Source organism: Oryx dammah, unplaced genomic scaffold (genome assembly GCF_014754425.2).
Source record: "Oryx dammah isolate SB20612 unplaced genomic scaffold, SCBI_Odam_1.1 HiC_scaffold_4, whole genome shotgun sequence".
Classification (NCBI taxonomy): domain Eukaryota; kingdom Metazoa; phylum Chordata; class Mammalia; order Artiodactyla; family Bovidae; genus Oryx; species Oryx dammah.
In genome coordinates this window covers 21,451,325-21,472,390 of record NW_024070188.1, presented here as the reverse complement: position 1 = coordinate 21,472,390, position 21,066 = coordinate 21,451,325, and the positions used below count along the sequence as shown (strand labels likewise).

At 40.0% G+C, this 21,066-nt stretch overlaps 1 protein-coding gene across 2 annotated transcripts; it reads left to right on the top strand.

Moving 5' to 3' along the window:
* The first annotated feature begins 5,350 nt into the window (after positions 1-5,350).
* On the top strand, positions 5,351-20,218 carry RSPH4A (radial spoke head component 4A). Of its 2 annotated transcripts, XM_040238428.1 has the most exons (6): positions 5,351-6,175; positions 10,317-10,551; positions 12,414-13,154; positions 14,915-15,065; positions 16,965-17,082; positions 18,975-20,218. In XM_040238428.1, the coding sequence occupies exons 1-6, from the start codon at positions 5,490-5,492 to the stop codon at positions 19,201-19,203; spliced, it is 2,160 nt and encodes a 719-aa protein (XP_040094362.1). In that variant the 5' UTR covers positions 5,351-5,489; the 3' UTR covers positions 19,204-20,218. The 2 variants fall into 2 exon arrangements, with proteins under 2 accessions (XP_040094362.1, XP_040094363.1); XM_040238429.1 differs by lacking the exon at positions 14,915-15,065.
* The last annotated feature ends 848 nt before the right edge of the window (positions 20,219-21,066 follow it).

Below are 21,066 nucleotides of genomic sequence, written 5' to 3'. Positions count from 1 at the left end.
TCAGGGCATAGACATGGATTACTGTGATACTGAATGGTTTGCCTTGGAAACAAACAGAGATCACCCTGTCATTTTTGAGATTGCATCCAAGTACTGCATTTCAGACTCTTTTGTTTACTATGATAGTTACTCCATTTCTTCTGAGGGATTCTTGCCCGCAGTAGTAGATATAAGGGTCATCTGAGTTAAATTCACCCATTCCAGTCCATTTTAGTTCACTGATTCATAAAACGTTGATGTTCTCTCTTGCCATCTCCTGTTCGACCACTTCCAATTTGCCTTGATTCATGGACCTAACATTCCAGGTTCCTATGCAATATTGCTCTTCACAGCATTGGACTTCACTTCCATCACCAGTCACATCCACAGCTAGGTGTTCTTTTTGCTCTGGCTCCGTCTTTTCATTCTTTCTGGAGTTATTTCACAACTGATCTCCCTTTAACATATTGGACACCTACTGCCCCGGGGAGTTCATCTTTCAGTGTCCTTTTTGCCTTTTCATGGTGCTCATGGGGGGTTCTCGAGGCATGAATAATGAACTGATTTGCCATTCCCTTCTCCATTGGACCATGTTTTGTCAGAACTCTCCACCATGACCCATCCATCTTGGAGAGCCCTACAGGGCATGGCTCATAGTCATTGAGTTAGACAAGGCTGTGGTCCATGTGATCAGTTTGGTTCAGTTCAGTTCAGTTGTCCAGTCATGTCTGACTCTTTGCAACCCCATGAATTGCAGCAAGCCAGGCCTCCCTGTCCATCACCATCTCCCGGAGTTCACTCAGACTCACGTCCATCGAGTCAGTGATGCCATCCAGCCATCTCATCCTGGGTCGTCCCCTTCTCCTCCTGCCCCCAATCCCTCCTAGCATCAGAGTCTTTTCCAATGAGTCAACTCTTCGCATGAGGTGGCCAAAGTACTGGAGCTTCAGCTTTAGCATCATTCCTTCCACAGAAATCCCAGGGTTGATCTCCTTCAGAATGGACTGGTTGGATCTCCTTGCAGTCCCAGGGACCCTCAAGAGTCTTAGTTTTCTGTAATTATGATTTTCATTCTGTCTGCCTTCTGATGGAGAAGGATAAGAGGCTTATGGAAGCTTCCTGATGGGAAAGACTGAGGGTGAAACTGGGTCTTTTTCTGATGGGTGGGGCCATGCTCAGTAAATCATTAATCCAATTTTCTGTTGATGGGCGGGGCTTTGTTCCTCCCTGTTGTCTGACCTGAGGCCATACTGTGGTGGAGGTAATGAAGACAATGGCGACCTCCTTCAACAGGTCCCCTGCACGCACGGCTCCACTCAGTGCCATGACTCTGAGGCATCCCACTGTGGACACATGCCTCTGCCGGAGACTCCTGGACACTCACGGGAAAATCCGGGTCAGTCTCTTGTTGGGTCACTGCTCCTTTCTCCTGGGTCCTGGTGCACACAAAGTTCTGTTTGTGCCCTCCAAGAGTCTGTTTCCTCAGTCCTGTGTAAGTTCTGGCGGGTCTATGGTGGGGTTAATGGTGACCTCCTCCAAGAGGGCTTATGCCATACCCAGATCTACTGCACCCAGAGCCCCTGCCCCTGCGGCAGGCCATTGCTGACCCATACCTTTGCAAGAGACACTCAAACATGGTTCTGGCTCAGTCTCTGTGGGGTCTCCAGGTCCTGGTGGGCACAAGGTTTGTTTGAGCCCTCTGAGTGTCTCTGGAAGGTAAGGGGTTTGATTCTAAACGCAGTTTCACCCCCATACCATCTTGCTGGGGCTTCTCACTTGCCCTTGGAAATTGTATGTCCTTTTTTTGTGTGTGGGATTCAACATTTTCCAGTCGATGGTTGTTCAGCAGCGAACTGTAGTTTTGCAGTTCTCGCAGGAGAAGATGAGCGCACATCCTTCTACTCTGCAATCTTATGCCACAAACATCGGCAAAGACACACATAGGATAAAGTAAATGGATGAGCAAGAATGCCATGCTAACACTCAAACTCGGAGCAGCTATATTAATTTCAGACAAAGCTAACTTCAAAGCAAGGAAAATTATCAGAGATAAAGAGGGGTATCACATAATAAGGAATCAGTCGTCCAAGAAGACATGTATTCAGTTGCTCAGTCATATCCGGCTGTCTGTGACCCCATGGACGATAGCCCACCAGACTCTGCTTGTCCATGGAATTTTCCAGGCAAGAATACTGGAGTGAGTTGCCATTTCCTTCTCCAGGGGATCTTCCTGATCCAGGGATCAAACCTGCATCTCTTGTATATCCTGCATTGCAGGCAGGTTCTTTACCACTGAGCCACCTAGAAAGCCCCCAAGAAGATATCAGTTCAGTTTAGTTCAGTCACTCAGTTGTTTCTGACTCTTTGTGACCCCATGGACTGCAGCACACCAGGCAAGAAAACATAACAGTCATGGTGGCTTCACACTTACAAGCAAAAAGTCAAAATATGTAAGGCAAATACTGATAGAGTTACAGGGATAAATAAGTGAATCCACTATTGGAGATGTAGACTTCAACACTTCTCTATCCGAATAGACAGATATAGCAAGGAGAAAATCAACAGTCACATAGTTAAAGTCAACAATACCATCAATCAACAGACTGTAATTGACAACTATAGGCTACTTCATAAAACAACAGCAGAACATGCATTCTGCTTAGGCCCAGTGGAGAAGGCAATATCACCCCACTCCAGTACTCTTGCCTGGAAAATCCCATAGATGGAGGAGCCTGGTAGGCTGCAGTCCATGGGGTCGCTGAGGCTTGAACATGACTGAGTGACTTCACTTTCACTTGTCACTTTCATGCATTGGCGAAGGAAATGGCAACCCACTTCAGTGTTCTTGCCTGGAGAATCCCAGGGACGGGGGAGCCTGGTGGGCTGCCGTCTATGGGGTTGCACAGAGTCAGACACGACTGAAGTGATTTAACAGCAGCAGCAGCAGCTTAGGCCCAGATCGAATATTCGTCAAGGTAGACCACATTCTAGGCCATAAAAGGATTTTAACAAATTTAAAGGATATAAGAAAATAAATATTAAAATCATATAGACCACAATGGAATTAAACTATAAATCAATAACAGAAAAATAGGTGGAAATCTCAAAATATTTTGAAATAAATGGAAATGAAAATATAACATCAAAATTTGGGGAATGCAGCAAAATCAGTATTTAGAGGAAAATTTATAGAGGTGAACACATATATCAGAAAAGAAGAAACATATAAGTCATCTAAGCTTCAATCATCTAAACTTCCACCTTAGGTAACTATAAAAAAGAAGCAAATTAAATCCAAAGTAAACAAAAGAAGGGAAACAATATAAATTAGAGCAGAAATTAATGAAATTGAAAACAGAAAATTAACAAGATCAAAAACTATTTCTATGAAAGGGTCAATCAATTAATAAGCCTCTAGCAAGGTTAAGTAAAAGAAAAAAAGGAGAGAAGTTGCAATTACTAATTCAAAAATTAAAGATATAATACCACTAGTGATCCCATAGACATTAAAAGGATAATAAAAGATACTATGAACAAGTCTAGGTTTGTAAATTTGATAACACAGGTAAAATGGACCAGTTCCTTGAAAAAATCAGTCTGCCAAAACATACATAGACTTATATATATAGGCAAGTTCCTCATATGTGTGTGTGTGTGTGTGTGAATCTATTGAATCAATAATTAATAATCTTCAAAAATAAGCCCAGATGGGTTCACAGGTGAATTCTACCAATTCTCTACAATCTCTTCTAAAAATCAGAACCAGAGAAGATACTTTCTGATTCATTCTATGAAGCTAGAATTACTCTAACAACAAAACCAGACAGACATTACAAGAAAAGGAAACTACAGATAAATACTTCTTGAGAACAGAGATGCAAAAAACTCTTCCTTATCATCCCTTTCTCCTGGTCTTACCATCCTGCTCTGGCTTGTCAGTCCAAGAAAAAAGCCACCATCATTTCTTGCCAGCTTCAAGGGTGGAGAGAATAGAACTATGAAGGGGGAAAAAAAATGCTATCCCCCCTTTAGTCCTTGTACCAATTACAAAAAATGAGATCTCCAATTTATAATTCTAGCTTATCTTTCATTTTGTTTTTAGAATCTATTCCAAGAGCTCTAATCGGGGGGCCTCTGACTTCAAGGAGTCTCTGAACTAGAAGAAATTACATACAACATTCTGTGTGTGCACATCCATGTACATTTTGGGAGGGGTAAAGATCCACAGCTTTGAACAAAGTATTGAAGAGGAGTTCTGTGCTTTTTTTTTTTTTTATTTTTTATTTTTTAATTTTTACTTTACAATTCTGTATTGGTTTTGGCATAGATTGACATGAATCCACCACAGGTGTACATGCGTTCTGTGCTTTTTAACCTCCACTAAACTCGGGGTGGGTGGTGGTAAATACGATGCTCTTTCATGAAGTTAGAATTTATGACCAACAAGTAGTCAATTAGAAGTTATATCAAGTATTAATTGGCTTGTTTTAAAAGAGAGATACAGAACAAATTAACATGAAAGACTTTAATTAATTTACAGTTTTTAGTCAAAGCCAGGTAGGTATGATTCCATCCTCTATACATTCTTTTTGTTGGAGATGGAATAATATTAATTAATAGTCATAATCATGACCTTAGATACTGCAAAATTATGAAATCACAGGTATATTATCAAAGAAAGATTACATTATACTAATATAGTTTTAGGGTTAATTTGAATTTCAATTATTAGAAAACAGGTAACCTATGAATTATCTATTTACATAGGGTAACCTTCTCATTGCCTTCTCCTTGAAGGTAATTTTCTGCCTACTTATCTGGCAGATTACACAGGAGGAAGAAGAGGAAAATCAGGACTCCTTTGTTTATTGTCCAAAAGTCGCGGGTTTGTCTGGCAAAAACGAGACTTTGATTTCTGAGTTTTGGACTCTGATGTTCTGCACACTGGAGTCTCCTTGTCACCTGAACCTCCAGATTTCCAAGGTCTTCACCTCGCCCTGACCCTCGTCAGTCTCTTCTCCGTTACAAACACACACACTCTCTCTCTCTCAAACACAGATAAGCTCTGTAAATGCATTCTCCCCCGCCCCCATTAATGCAAGACTCACTCCTCAACGCTCAACTTGAATCAAAATATTAGTTCCAGACCCTGAAAATTCTCCCGGGGCTCCTCCTCTGCGTCGGCCCAGTTCTCAGGTTTCCAGGCGGGCCCGATGGACGGCAGATTAGATTGGCTGAGCTATTGGAGGAGCAGAGGCTCCACCAAATCACAAATCCAGGATTTTCATCCTTCTCGGTCTCCTCCCTAGATTCCTGGCCACGGGCATGAGTTGTTTCTCTTAGGGGAACCCAGCCTGGGGTTGCTATGGAGACATGACGCTGCGACTTGCAGAGCAACTAGGACCCAGATATCGCCTAGGAAACCTAAGCAAAGCCAGTGCCCTGCGTTGCTGCCTTCCATATCTGCACGCCCTCTTCATCCAAAACTTTTTTTTCTCTTGACTCCCTCCATGGAAGAGTCCATCCGCGTCAACCAAAAAACAGAACACCAAGAACTTGGGGAAACAGGGCGGCCGTGGGAAGAAATGGTAACTACTTCCCAAGATCCTGAGCTTGGGTTATCCGAGACCCTAGAGTTGGAGCAGGGGCCAGAAACTGGACTCCAGACCAGGAGCAGCCCTCCTAGGATGCCCCTCTCTGGAGCCAGAACGCCGGATAGACCTGTGGATGACCTCGTAGGACTACACGCATCATTTCCATCTTCCTCATCTCAGGAGCTCCCTTCCACTCTTTCTCCCCTGGCTCTGGCCAGGCAGGACTTTATGGCACCATGGCAGTCAGAGAAGACCACTAGTGTTATTTCTGAAGCTGAGACACCTCATTTTGGCCATTTGGAACAATTACCTGATAAAGGTGGATCAACTCCTCATCAAACATGTCAATCAAAGGGAAACAACTTTCATCAGTCTCAGCAAACTAAATATCCCCTGTATGAACTGGGGGAGGTGAGCGACCACACCTCTAAACAGAAAGAGCTGAGATTTGACATTTTTCAAGAAGACGACTCAAACAGCAACCATCATCTAGATCAGCCTGAGTCTGGGGCTTCTGAAGTGGCCCCCAGCATGCTTGAGATTGCTGTTCAAAATACTAAGGCTTACCTACTGAAGACCAGTAGCAAGTCGGGCTTAAATCTGTAAGTCTTGGAGGAAAAGAGAGAGGAAAAATTGGCAAAGGGAGGGGGTATGATTATCTTTGTGTGAGGATGTGCTTCTGTGGGTGAATGAAAATATATCTGAAAAGTCTGAATTAGTGAGAGAGTGACTTCATAACTCTTTGTATTGTAGGACTCAAGACAGGTCACTGATGGAGTTTCTTTCAGCTTCTTTAAAGATCCTAGATACACAGAAATAAAATCTAGGAATTATGGAATCTGGGGTTTGAAAGAAACCATAAAGTATCTCTGCTGCTGCTGCTGCTAAGTCGTTTCAGTCATGTCTGACTCTGTGCGACCCCAGAGAAGGCAGCCCACCAGGCTCCCCCGTCCCTGGGATTCTCCAGGCAAGAACACTGGAGTGGGTTGCCATTTCCTTCTCCAATGTATGAAAGTGAAAGGTGAAAGTGAAGTCACTCAGTCATGTCTGACTCTTAGCGACCCCATGGACTGCACCCACCAGGCTCCTCCATCCATGGGATTTTCCAGGCAAGAGTACGAGTGGGGTGCCATTGAAAGTATCTTTCCAGGATGCTTATTAAAATGGACTGTCTACCAAAATCTAAGCATCCTCAGTGCTTGCATGGTGTGGTTTCAAGTCCCTACCCAGGCCAGTGCTGGAGTGATAAATTACCTGCTTCACCTGGGGCTGTCCCAACTAAGCATGGCATCCTGAGAAACTTCGCAGTCCGAGGCAAATCAGGAGAATTCCTTGCTATACAGGCCACCCCAAGTGCATGCCATTTTATCCAGATCTCTTTTAAAATGTGGTAACCAATGACCCAGGAATTTTCTGACCATCCTATTATAGCTAAGATTCAGATCTCATCATTGAGTCCAGATTTCTAGAGGTTCTTGCTTCCAGGGTTACATAATCATAGGGTCAACAAAATTACAGGGCTAGAAGGGACTTGAGAAAACATCTAATATAATCTGCTTGCTTTTTAAATGAGGGGACTAAGTCATGGAAAAATTAATTTGCTCAACATTTCTCTGGCTACAACACTCTCTGACTCTTACCTTTCCTCCATCACTATGCTTCAGCCACATGGCCTCGTCAGTTCTAGTGCTGCTACCTTGGCCCAGATGGCTTTTTCCCTAAGTCCTCCTTAGTCTTTGCTGGCTGTCTTCACATCTTAGGAATCAGCTTCCATAGAACTCTATTATAACTGCCTGCTCTTTCCTTCGTAGTACTTAAGGTCATTTATAATTGTATAGAGACTTACAGACTTATATTTAATGTTTGACTCTCCCACTAAAGTGCAGGTCCCGAGTTCAGGGACCATTTGAGTGTTGAACACCACTACATATTTAATGCCTAGAACAGTGGTATCAGCTATTTACTGACTAAAGAATTAATTAATTAATTAATGGCAGTACAGGAGACACAGTCTAGACCTTTTGAATCTAGTTAATTCTCAACATGGGGGCTTCCTTGGTGATTCAGCAGTAAACAATTCACCTGGCAATCCCGGAGATGCAGGTTCAGTCCCTGGGTTGGGATCTCCTGGAGATCCCCTGGAGAAGGAAACGGCAACCCACTCCAGTATTCTTGTCCGGTAAATCCCATGGACAGAAGGAGCCTAGCGGGCTACAGACCATGGGGTCGCAACAGAGTTGAACACAACTTAGTGACTAAACAATGACAACAATCCTCAAAACAATTTGCTGAGATGCCTCCTGATTAGTCAGCAAACATTAAATGAGTGCCATTCAATATACGTATGTGGCAAAAGCTTGTAAAAAAAGCTATTATTTGGATTTTAAAAATATGAAGTATAATCTTAAAGTCTGAAGAATAAGATATCAGTTAATATATAATGTGAGAAGTCTTCACAAAACTCAAATTAAAATATTATTTATAAATTACTGTCTTTAACTACAATTTACTTAAACTTCAGGGATGTGATTTGCTGGATTCTACTTGAATTGCTGATATAAACTTCTTGTCACAATTCCCTAGGTTATATAACAAGCAAGAATTTACAAACTTTGATAAAATGTCAAAAAAGCTCATTATAAACACTTGAAAGTTCACAATTTAAAACTGAATACAAAACATAAAATGGGAAATTTTCTTTTACTGAATTATTTTATAACTGACATTACTTAAATAGCTAAATTTAATTTAGTGTCCAAATGCTAAGTCTCTGAGGTGGTTAATGAATACCGTCCATAATGTTTACTATTACTTTCTAAGTGCTTTATAGCCTGTAGTTAAAAATGGCTCATTAAAGATGAACTAAACTCCATATCTTATATACAGCTCTTTTTAATAACCATGAAAGCTATTTTTTATTGCAGTTAAAACAATGTTGACTAAAATACAAAATTGGTTTTCATATTGTTGAATAAAAAGCCTGCAAAAAAGACTGCTTCCTTCTTTTCTGCCAGTCATAACATTTCTGTTCATTTATAAAAATAGCAATTTTTGGAGAAAGAAGAAGATATTCTTCATATATAATATTTGCAAACTGTCCATCACATTGGTTGTGCCTATAATTTACCTATTTTTCTTTGACATTCTTAAGATCCATTAGACAAATACAGATATTAAAGAAAGAATTAAATAAGTAGGGCAGGTTAAAATAGGAATTTATTGAACATCCATTTTGTTTCACTATAATAAGGAAGGAGATATATTAAAACAATAAACAAAAACCTAATTTCAGCCCTGGAAGAACCTACTGCAGACACTGAATGAGAAATATGTAATATACACAGTTATACCACAGTGTATCAGTGATCTTAGAAAGGCCCAGTCCACACTGAGGAAGAACAGTTTCAGGAATAACCTGAATGGTAAGGCTTTGAGGATTAATTGTATTTTAAATCATTTCTTGAGAAAAATATGTATTGGACACGACAAGCAAAGGCTCTCAAGTCAGACAGCAACAAGATGCTGGACAGACATTTACCTTGCTGGGCAGACATTCTAACTGAACTAATTATTAGAAATGAAAGTGGAGAGAGACAGTGCTTATCCACCAGGGAGGTAATTTATGCAAGTCCTCAAACTGGACAGAGGAATTTCTATCTTGCCTGAGAGCAGTTTGACAGGCATTTTGGGTTCTTCAGTAGTAAATTTCACATTGAAAAACTGGTATCTTAAAAAGCACCTCCTAGCAGTTATGTGTAAAATGTAATGAATTAATGAGAGATTAGAGAAGGCAATGGCACCCCACTCCAGTACTCTTGCCTGGAAAATCCCATGGATGGAGGTGCCTGGTAGGCTGCATTCCATGGGGTCGCTAAGAGTCAGACACGACTGAGCAACTTCACTTTCACTTTTCACTTTTATGCATTGGAGAAGGAAATGGCAACCCACTCCAGTGTTCTTGCCTAGAGAATCCCAAGGACAGGGGAGCCTGGTGGGCTACTGTCTATGGGGTCACACAGAGTCAGACACGACTGAAGTGACTTAGCAGCAGCAGCAGAGATTAATTAATGAATCAATAGAGAGGTTAGAGGCAGCTTCACTAACTCAGTTATGAAATAAAAAGCTACAGCAGTGGTTTTAACAGAAAAGGACAAAAAATATTAGAGTGCATCACATTTTAATAAACGTGAGTAACATCAGATGACATTTTTCTCTCCGTTTGTGTGTGAGGGGTGGGTTGGGGTTGCAATATGAAATGTATTTCTTGTAGGTCTAAAAACACTAAAGTATATAACTGGCTTAGGAAATGTGAAAAGAGAATTGATCTTAAAAGAGTCAGCTGTATTTAAAAATCAAGTTGTATTTGATGAGGGGTAGGAAAGGGGGATGGGAAAGAAGTTATGTTAAAAGAATGAAAAATAAGCTTAGTCACTTTTAAATATATAACTGAGAGATTTTGATGTGAATTAAAAAGTAAAAATTGTAGCTGATGTAGAACATGTATCTTGCTCTAATGTGTTTTTCTTTAATAAGTTAAATATTCATATCATATTGAAGGAATTTCTTAAAAAGTTCTAGGATAAGTTATTCTTGGCAGTGGTAAAAGTTACTGAGTTTTTCCACTAAAAATCTCTCAAGTCTTTAGGTTGTTGATGTTTCCTAAAAACCAGTGAATATGTATGAAATTATTTCTTCAAATGCTTTAGACAGGGATATTATTTGGAATTTTCTCTTTTCGGGTAGATATGATCATCTTTCTGAAATGCTGACCAAGGTCTTAGATAAGCGTCCTGAAAATGCTGTGGACATCATTGAAAATATTAGCCAAGATGTCAAGATGGAACATTTTAGTAAAAAATTAGATACACTCCAAAATGAGAATGAGATGCTTCCAACCTATGAAATGGCAGAGAAGCAGAAAACTCTTTTTCTTCAGGGAAATTTAGAAGGAGCTGACCAAGAACTGGAAGATGAAATAGTAAGTCACTCTGTAAATTTGAATAGGTCAATCTTACGTTTTTTTTGAGGTGAATGGGGTGTGGCTTTAAATTCATACCCACTGCATTTTTATAGCTTACTAAATAGTATTTGTAACCTCATTTCACACCACTCATTTCCTTGGTTAGAGTTTCTTATGTTTTCACATTGTGTTTTAGTATTTCACAGATATAACTATTTTATGTTTGTGGGGCTAAACTCCTTGGTATCAGTGAAAATGTTTTCTTCATCTTTTATATTTTCCAAAGTGCCTGGGACAGCCTGAGTTCATAGCTGTTTCTTATTGAGTATTGTTGAATGAATGAATAAATGGCACATAATTTAAAATTTGGCTTTAAATCAAGATGCATATTTTCCCCTTTAATTTACTGGAAAAATTAGAAGAGCTTCTAATGTCATTTGCATTTTCTTCCAAGGCTACTTCATATTGTAACTTGACAGTATGTATATTATGTCAATGAGACATAATAGGAGAGAAATAAAAGATTTCTTTTAATCCCCAAAGATAAATTGTTAAAAATATTTACAGAGAAAGTTGGTGACAGAGATTAAAAGCTATCATTCAAGAATGAAATCAGCTGTATTACAGAAATTTTACCTTCAAACATTTCAAATCAGTATTTGCTTTGTTTCCTAAATGCCTGCATATTTGCAATTTATTCTACTGAGTAATTTATACTGTACATCTACTGAGCTTCTATGTTCCATTACTGTTAAGCTATTTAAAACTGTCTACATACTTGCAAATTTGATGTTTGGAGTAAGATATGTTCAAAAAAGGACACAGAGTTCAGTCAAGGAAAGATAGGTCGGGTAGGGATATACCACATGGAACTAATGGTAAAGAACCTGCCTGCCAGTGCAGGAGACCTAAGAGATGCGAGTTAGATATCTGGCTTGGGAAGATCCCCTAGAGGAGGGCATGGCAACCCACTCCGATATTCTTGCCTGGAGAATCCCATGGTAAGAGGAGCCTGGAGGGCTACAGTCCATAGGGTCACAAAGAGTTGGCATGACTGAAGCAGCTTAGTAAACACACGCACAAACCCTCTAGAGCTCTGTAGCCTTCATAACGAGACACAAATGACGCAGTGAGATATAGAATAGTCAGAAGGGACAAGTGATAGGTGTCAAGGACTTGACATTGGCTGATCTTTTCTAAAAATATCTTACTCAAAACACTTGGTTATGGACAAGTCTGGGGACAAACAGCATGTGGGGATCAAATATTTGTTATTTTTGCTTTTACTTCTTTTGCCTTCGGAGACTGATCTAAGCAAATATTGCTATGATTTATGTCCGAGAATGTTTTGCCTATGTTCTGTTCTAGGAGTTTTATGGTGTCATGACTCACATTTAGGTTGTTAAGCCATTTTGAGTTTATTTTTGTAGATGGTGTGAGGGAATGTTCTAATTTCATTTATTTTTATGTAGCTGTCCAGCTTTCCCAAAACCACTTGCTGAAGAGATTGTCCTTTCTCCACTGTACACTGTTCTTGCCTCCTTTGCTGTAGATTAATTGACCATAGGTACACAGGTTTATTTCTAGGTGCTCTATTCTGTTTCATTGATCTATTTGTCTATTGTGCCAATACCATGCTATTTTGATTACAGTAGCATTTGTAGTGTTGTCTGAAGTCTGGGAGGGTTATACCTCCAACTTTTTTTTTCCCCCTCAGGATTACTTTGTTTATTCTGGGTCTTTGTAGCTCCAAATAAATTTTAGTATTAATTGTTCTAGTTCTATGAAAAAGGTCATTTTTATAGGGATTGTATTAAGTCTTTGGGTTGCAAGCAGTTCTCTTATGGATAAAATATTAATCACAGTGCTTGTATTCCCAGGCAGAACATGCTCTTCCAAACATAATGGAATCAGCTTTTTATTTTGAGCAAGCTGGAGTTGGTTTGGGCACAGATGAGACTTACCGCATATTTCTTGCCCTCAAGCAGCTTACTGACACCCACCCAATCCAAAAATGTCGTTTCTGGGGCAAGATCTTAGGTCTGGAAATGAATTATATTGTAGCTGAAGTGGAATTCCGTGAGGGAGAAGATGAAGAGGAGGTGGAAGAGGAGGACGTACCTGAAGAGAGGGACAATGGAAATGGTGAAGCTGATGAAGACGATGCAGGTGAATTACCAAGGCCCTTTTACAAGGCCCCACAGGCTATTCCAAAAGAAGAAAGCAGAACAGGTGCCAACAAATATGTCTATTTTGTTTGCAATGAACCAGGAAGACCATGGGTGAAGTTACCAGCAGTGACACCTGCACAAATCGTTATTGCAAGAAAAATCAAAAAGTTTTTCACTGGGCGACTGGATACCCCCATTATAAGCTACCCACCTTTCCCAGGAAATGAGAGTAATTACTTACGAGCACAAATTGCCAGAATTTCAGCAGGGACCCATGTCAGCCCTCTAGGATTCTATCATTTTGGTGAGGAAGAAGGAGAAGAGGAAGAAGAACTAGAAAGTGGGCGAGATAGCTTTGAAGAAAACCCTGATTTTGAAGGCATCCAAGTGATTGATCTAGTGGAATCCCTATCCAACTGGGTTCATCATGTACAACATATCCTCCCTCAGGTAGGGGTTTTGCAATTCTCAGCCTATCAGCTAGTCAGTAAATATGTATTAAATTCTGTCTATAATGCACACAGTATATTCAAGACAAAGGCCTTCAGACTGTAGACAAAGACAGAGACAATTAAAAAATCTAAACACAAAGTAGTGTATAATTGCCAAGTCGTTTAGACCCAGGATCTTCAAACAGATTTTATTTCCAAATGGAAGTGAAATGGGCTTTATTTTATTTGGGCTTCCCTTGTGGCTCAGATGGTAAAGAATCTGCCTGCAATGCGGGAGACCTGGATTTGATCCCTGAGTTGGGAAGATCCCCTGGAGGAGGGAATGGCAACCCACTCCAATATTCTTGCCTGGAGAATCCCCATGGACAGAGGAGCCTGGTGGGCTACAGTCCATGAGGTCGCTAAAAGTCGGACACAATTGAGTGACTAAGCACACATGGGGTATTTGGCAAGTTATGGAAGAATTTAGGTTTAGGTGTGTTGTGAAATTATCTTTATATGTTAAATATAAATGGGTACATTAATTTTGGGAAGAATTCTTTTATTCTATTCTTATTAGCCAAGGAACTTTTTTTGCATGAACAATAAAAGATTTTAACAAAAACAAGTAAAGTGTCATATAGTAGTTACATAGAACCTATTCTGCCAGTTTTTAATAGCACTTTATATGTAGTAGCTCATTTAAAACTCACACTTGTATAGAAGACTCATTTCCTTATTGTACAGATGAGGAAATTAAGGCAGAAAGTTTAGGAAATGTCACAAGGGAAACATATCTAATAAGTTTCAGATGTGAATGAGCAGAATGGATCCAGAGTCCACACTCTTAAACAATCCGGTAAACGGTCTCATCGGCAGGTAGAATATCTTCACTATACTTTGATGTAGATAAGGGATATTCTTAAATATCTCTAGATGAGTCAATTAAATGAGAAATTATAATCTCAAAACTCCATGCTGCTAAGTTGCTTCAGTTGTATCTGACTCTGTGCGAACCCATAGACGGCAGCCCACCAGGCTCCCCTGCCCCTGAGATTCTCCAGGCAAGAACACTGGAGTGGGTTGCCATTTCCTTCCCCAATGCATGAAAGTGAAAAGTGAAAGTGAAGTTGCTCAGTCATGTCTGAACTCTTAGCGACCTCGTGGACTGCAGTCTACGAGGCTCCTCCGTCCATGGGATTTTCCAGGCAGGAGTACTGGAGTGGGGTGCCATTGCCTTCTCCCAAAACTCTATACCTAATCTTATTATCACATTGTTGTTATTAATAATAATAGTACCTTACCATCATATTGGGCTTCCCTGGTGGTGCAGAGGTTAAAGTGTCTGCCTGCAATGTTGGAGACCTGGGTTCAATCCCTGGGTTGGGAAGATCCCCTGGAGAAGGAAATGGCAACCCACTCCAGCATTCTTGCCTGGAGAATCCCATGGATGGAGGAGCTTGGTGGGCTACAGTCCATGGGTCGCAGAGTCAGACACGACTGAGCGACTTCACTTCACTACCATCATATTAATTAGTAAAATGCATTATTACCTTTTCACTAAGGTTTGAATAATTTTAATATATAAATACCCTGTAACAATATTTTGCTTAAAATAACATAGATCAAAATAGCATTTGGTAAATATACATTGAATGAATGAATGGTCAATATGCCACACAGTGGAACACCATGCAGATAATTACTTCAATCCAAAGGAATATTCTGGCATTTTAAGGTCCTCATTAGACCACTAGATCTTGCAGTATTTTTGCCCAGGGTCGCTGTAATTGGTTCAACCCCGTACAAAAAAGTGAGGAAGAAGAGGAAGAAGAAGATGAAGAAAAAGAAGAAGAAAAAGGAGAAGAGCCTGATGACATAGAACAGGAAGTGGGGCCTCCACTCTTGACACCAATCTCTGAAGATTTAGGTAATTTTACATATCCTACATATGTATGTGTGTCCGTATATGTATATGTATATATATGTGTGTGTGTGTATACAGGAATACATAAATATGTACACATGTATATACGAGCATGAAAGTGAAAGTGAAGTCGTTCAGTCATGTCCGACTCTTTGCAACCCCATGGACTGTAGTCTACCAGGCTCCTCTGTCCATGGGATTTTTCAGGCAAGAATACTGGAGTGGGTTGCCATTTCCTTCTCCAGGGGACCTTCCCGACCCAAGAATCGAACCCCGGTCTCCCTCATTGCAGGCAGACGCTTTACCCTCTGAGCCACCAGGGAAGCCCATTTACGAGCATACCTTGGAGATATTGTAAGACAGATTCCAGACCACTGCAGAAAATGTGAATATTATAGTAAATGAGTCAACTTTTTGGTTTCTCAGTGCACATAAAAATTATGTTTACACTCTACTGCAGTCTATTAAGTGTACAATAACATAATATCTAAAAAATGTACATGCCTTAATTAGAAAATACTATATTGTAGGGGGATGAGAGAATTAGGTGAGGGAGATTAGGAGAGACAGATTTCTAGTTACAAGATAAATCACTCATGGCTATGAAATGTAGAGTGTGGGGAATATAGTCCAAATAACATAAGATCTTGGCATGGTGACATGCTGCATGCTAAGTCGCTCAGTTGTGTCTGACTCTTTGTGACCCCTTGGACTGTTGCTCAGCGGGGTCCTCTGACCATGAGGATTCTCCAGGCAAGCATGCTGGAGTGGGTAGCCATGCCCTCCTCCAGGGGATCTTCCTGACCCAGGCATCAAACCGGGGTCTCCTACATCGCAGGCAGATTCTTTACTGACTGAGCTATGAGGGAAACTCGTATATGAATATATACACACGTATTTCTGGCTTTTCAAAAAATCACTTTACAGCACTTTGCTTTTATGAGAGAACTACATTAGTACCAATTTTCACTGATAGAAATTTTTTTAAAAAGGCAAAACAAAAGTAATGTTCAGCATTTTTGCAGTGAGCAGTTATAGGGCAGCACACTCTTCAGGCTGTCAGAGCGACACCTCCAAGCTCCTTCCCCAGGAACTACACTCAGCATCAAGTTGTCATAGCTTTGAATTGTGTTTGGAGCTTCTGTGATTTATCTCAGTTTATCTTGGCAATCTATTAGCAAGATGTGTCCTAAGGTAATTGCTTCTTTGCTCTATGTCATTTCGGCTTACAAAAGGTTTCACAGGAGCGCTCTACTTTTGGATAGTAGGGGAAACCGTTACACACGCACACACACACACACTGTCGTTAATGGTGGGAATAAAGAATGTAACGTGGCCAGCCCCACAAAGAACTTTCTAGGAGAGAGGTTGCAGGAGTGTATTGCAGAGGGGAAACATAAGTTGGCTCTCTTACTAGAAATCTTTTTTTTTAAATACCTGTTTTGCATTCTACAGATCATAATGACATAGAGTAAAATATCATGAAGTACTATTTTTTTCCAATATACTATTGTTCTCATATTCTTCTTTTCTTCCTATTCAGTTTTGGAGTGTTCATGCTCCAAAACCCAGCTCTCTTTCATAATACTGATTTGATCATCACGTATTTTTCCCTCCACCACACAGGCCTCCTTTCCCTTGGTAAAACTTATTTTCTCTGTTGTTCAAATGCACATATATAAACACAGACAAATATATATAAATACACATTTTTTTTTCAAATTTCATTGTTCCACAATGTTCAAATAGTACCCTCCTGATTCTATGTTAAACAGATGTTTTAACTTTTCTAAGTCAAGTGTGTGTGTGTTTTAAGGTTTATAAATATAGCTTTTCTGTTGCACAGTATATGCTTGTCTATTTAGGAGTTAAATCTATTTTGAATTTCTCTTTGGTTTACAGAGATCCAGAATACATCGCCTTGGACAACACGGTTATCCTCAAATCTCATTCCTCAGTATGCGATTGCAGTCCTTAGATCCAACCTTTGGCCTGGAGCATATGCCTTTTCCAATGGCAAGTAAGTATGTGCCCACGTGTAAGGCTGTTATTTTGATGATTTAATTTCTGGAAATTATAAGTTATCACTGGAATGTTAAGTTACTACTGTTTTAACTCTTCTTTGGCATGTAAAGTCTGTAATGGCATAAGATGAATTCAAACAACATCCATCTTATAAAACAAAGCATCAAATTCATAACATTAGAGTAATTCAGACCTCTGTGTTTTTATCTGAATTATCCAATTTATGGAGCTAAAATGTTTTTTATTCTATGGTTATTTGAGTAATTGATAATCATTTCATGGAGGTAATTCTAAGCAGTGTTAAATTGAGTCTTATTTTTGTTAGTTATCTTGAGAAAAGATAATTGAAAATATGTATGATTTAGGCTATCACTTTCAAGAGAATTAGGATAAGAGGATAGTCAATGTCCTTTGGCCACCCAGAGCATATACTTCCATTTGTCTTATGCTTCCATTTCTTACTTAATAACCTAGGCTCAGAAGCTTGGCTGAGCTGGAGAACTGAGTGGTCAAATGTCAGAGTAGCTATGAGATCAACAAGCCAAAAATGAAAGTGTTTTCAAGCCTTTAATCACTTACTGTGATGGCATAAGCAAGTTGAAGCACTGATTCTACTCGCCGTCTGCCACCTCATCCCATTTGCCCACGTGGAACGGCACACTGGTGAAAGGTCAGATGGGTCAGCACAGTTGTGAGGGCATCCCACTGACAAGGAAGTCCTCAACATAAGGCTTTTGCAGTTTTATGGACCTGCGACCAGAGGAAGGTGGGGAGGGCTAGGAAAAAGTACTGGGTACTGGGACTTCCCTGGTGGTTCAGCGGTTAAGACTCTGAGCTGCCACAACAGGGGGTCCAGATTCGATCCCTGGTCAAGGAACTAGATCCCAGATGCCATAACGCCAAAAATAAAAAACAAACCAAAAAAACGACTGGGTACTGAGTCAGAGTAGGGGAAAGCATCTGTCAGTTCTCCTTTCCTCTTACTCAACCCCCATTAGGAAGCCTTGGCAGAGGGACCTGAAGGCTTCTGCTGAAGGCCCCAGATGAAGAGGCTTGGGAATAAAGGCACCCGAGCCAGAAACACAATTCTATCAAGAGCATGACAGGCCAGAGGGCCAGAGTCCTTGCCCACAACTCCTCTGAGACTGCCGTGCACTGGCTCTGCACCAAGCCTGTTGTGGAGAGAGCACTTTTCTCCATGAGTTCTACCAGGGAAAGCTTTTGTGACTGCCCAGGGTTGGACCTGAAAAATGATGCATAGGTTTCTAACCACAAGCTCAAGTCCTCATGCAGCCAAGTTTCCTAGATTGGCAACTTCTTAATTCTTCCTAACGCTAAAGAATGTATGCAACCTTTAACTTAGTTGTTTTGTTTTTCTGAACATAATTAAAAGATCAAAGGCTGTGGTCCAGTTCAGGTGTAGGGTACATTTTGACAGGGTCTGGCCCTATGTTTTCTTAACCAGCTTGAGCAGTTTGGCTCATAGTAACCCCCTGTGGGCTTCCCAGGTTGTGCGTGGTAAAGAATCCACCTGCCAGTGCAGGAGGTGTGAGAGATGTGGGTTCAATCCCTGGCTTGGGAAGATCCCCTGGAAGAGGTAATGGCAACCATCTCCAGTATCCTTGCCTGGGAAATCCCATGGACAGAAAGGAACCTGGCGGGCTACGGTACACGGGGTTGCAAAGAGTCGGACACAACTGAGCACACACACACACAGCTCCCTGTGGTAGAAGAATCATTTAGGGATATTTCATCTCTAATGCATTTTAAATACACTGTACTGTTTTAACATTATGGGACTATGATATTCTTAAGTCCTTTATTCTTACAGAAAAGGATACGTTTTTCTTACTGAAAACTTATATGATCTACATTTTTAACTTACAGAAAGTTTGAAAATGTCTACATAGGCTGGGGTCATAAATACAGTCCAGACAGCTATACACCTCCAGTTCCCCCACCTGTTTATCAAGAGTACCCCAGTGGACCAGAAATTACAGAAATGGACGATCCTACTGTGGAGGAGGAGCAGGCCTTCAGGGCTGCACAAGAAGCAGCAGCAAATTCAACAGAGGAGAATGAAGAAACTGAGGAAGAGGAAGATGATTATGACTAATACAAGTAGAATTAGCCCAGTCTTTTGAGACCGATACACACATACTCCTTATTTGGGACTGACTTATATATATAAATTATAACTATTCATGTGTAAAATGTCATTCCTTGAAAATAAAAATTTGGAATTTCACATTTGGAACTATTAATCTGTACTTTTAGAAAGATGCTCAACAGATTTTTCAGAGGCTAAATGACATTTAAAAAAATCATTTATTATTATTATTTTTTAATTTATTTAATTGGAGGCTAATTACTTTACAATATTGTAAATTACTGTTTTGATGGCTTCAGCTAACTGAATATGTACTTCTGTATTTTTTAAGCCTCAGGTTGAATTTCTAATAGGCAAACACGGTAATATATACCCCACAAAAGCTACTTGGGGGGATTAAATATTTTCTGAGTGTCAAGGAATACTGAGACCAAAAATATTGATAACTAAATTAGAGCATGTGTTCTTCAGCAATTTGTGATACTGTTGCAAATACTGTTATGTATATACATCTATTTATCTATATATATTCCCCCCAACCCTGTGTGTGGAGAGGGTATACAATTCTATTACCTGCTCCAAGACTGTAGGAACATTCAAATTTTTTAGCTTTTACCTGTTACTTCTTAAAGAAACTTTTCAATGTCTCTTCTTTCATCATATAGAAATTGGTTTTATCTGATTTGGGGAAAAACTATTTGCAGAGATGGCTAGCTGGGACATCAAGACTTCAGACTGATATTTTCTATCACTGCTTTTCTAAAACTAGTTATTTTTATTCACTGAAAAAGTATCTTTAAGTCCTATATCCCTGGCACTCCAAGGCTACTGTTAAAAACTAGGCACTGCTTCAGAAATCGTAGGAGCTTACTTAAATTCAAGGAGGTAAATATTTTGTGATACAAATATTATGCCATAGTACAGTGTCAAGCCCTGTGGTGAACCAATTAAAAAATAAAAATAAAAAACTCTTCTACTCCATGTTTATTATCTGTGTAAAATAAAAGTATCAGTAATTGTAGTTTCTGTAATGTTCTTGTCATAGACTGGCAGTTTGCAGATCAGTGATCTCATCTTCGAGCAACATTGCTTATCAGACCCTTAGGTGTATTTAATCCAAACTTGAGCAGTTCAGGAAGCACTTCTAAGAGGAGAACTAAGGGGGAAAGGGTCCTAGGCAGCGCCAGCTGTATTTTGGCAAAGGACTTTAGGCTGAAAGGAGTGAAACTTTTGAGCATGGTGAGAGATGAAACTGAAGAGGTAAGCAGAGCCCAGATTGTGTAGGAAGTTTGGATTTTAACCATGAGCAATGAAGGGGACTCAGCTAGGCAGTCACAAAATCATATTTTGTATTTTAGAACAATTTGGCTTCTATGTGGAAGATGGACTGACAGAGGATCAAGACAAGCAGACCAGTTAGGAGGATATTATACTGTCTAGGCAAGAGATAATGATGGCATGAAGCATCATAACTGCATGGGGATACAGAGTGGAAATCTGTTTACCAGTCTGAATGACAGTATTAGAAAGGAGGTTTTCCAGAATTTTCCAATTGGCAATACTATTCATTCCAGGAGTGCAACACTTAGTATTTAGTACAATAGATAATATTCATAGAACTTCATTCAAGTAAGTTCTTGTTCATTTTTTAATGGGGTAGCAGCCCCTTACTGCTTCTCCTTTTTAATATCTCTTTTTTCATCTACCCAGATTTCTTTCTGAGAAAGGGCCTCTGACCCATGGCAGACAGTCACATGCTAATCAGATGTGCTCTCTCTGGAATCTGAAATCTAAGCAGACATTCTACCCCAACTCCTAACCTGATTGCCCCTGCTATATTAGGCCATATTCTAGCCTCAACTGTTGCCT

Bases quoted from the DNA above. Each gene is read 5' to 3' on its own strand.
- RSPH4A (XM_040238428.1), top strand. From the start codon at position 5,490: ATGGAAGAGTCCATCCGCGTCAACCAAAAAACAGAACACCAAGAACTT. The intron at 10,552-12,413 runs GTAAGTCACTCT...TTGTATTCCCAG, and splicing joins AAGAACTGGAAGATGAAATA to GCAGAACATGCTCTTCCAAA. The intron at 17,083-18,974 runs GTAAGTATGTGC...TTTAACTTACAG, and splicing joins TATGCCTTTTCCAATGGCAA to AAAGTTTGAAAATGTCTACA.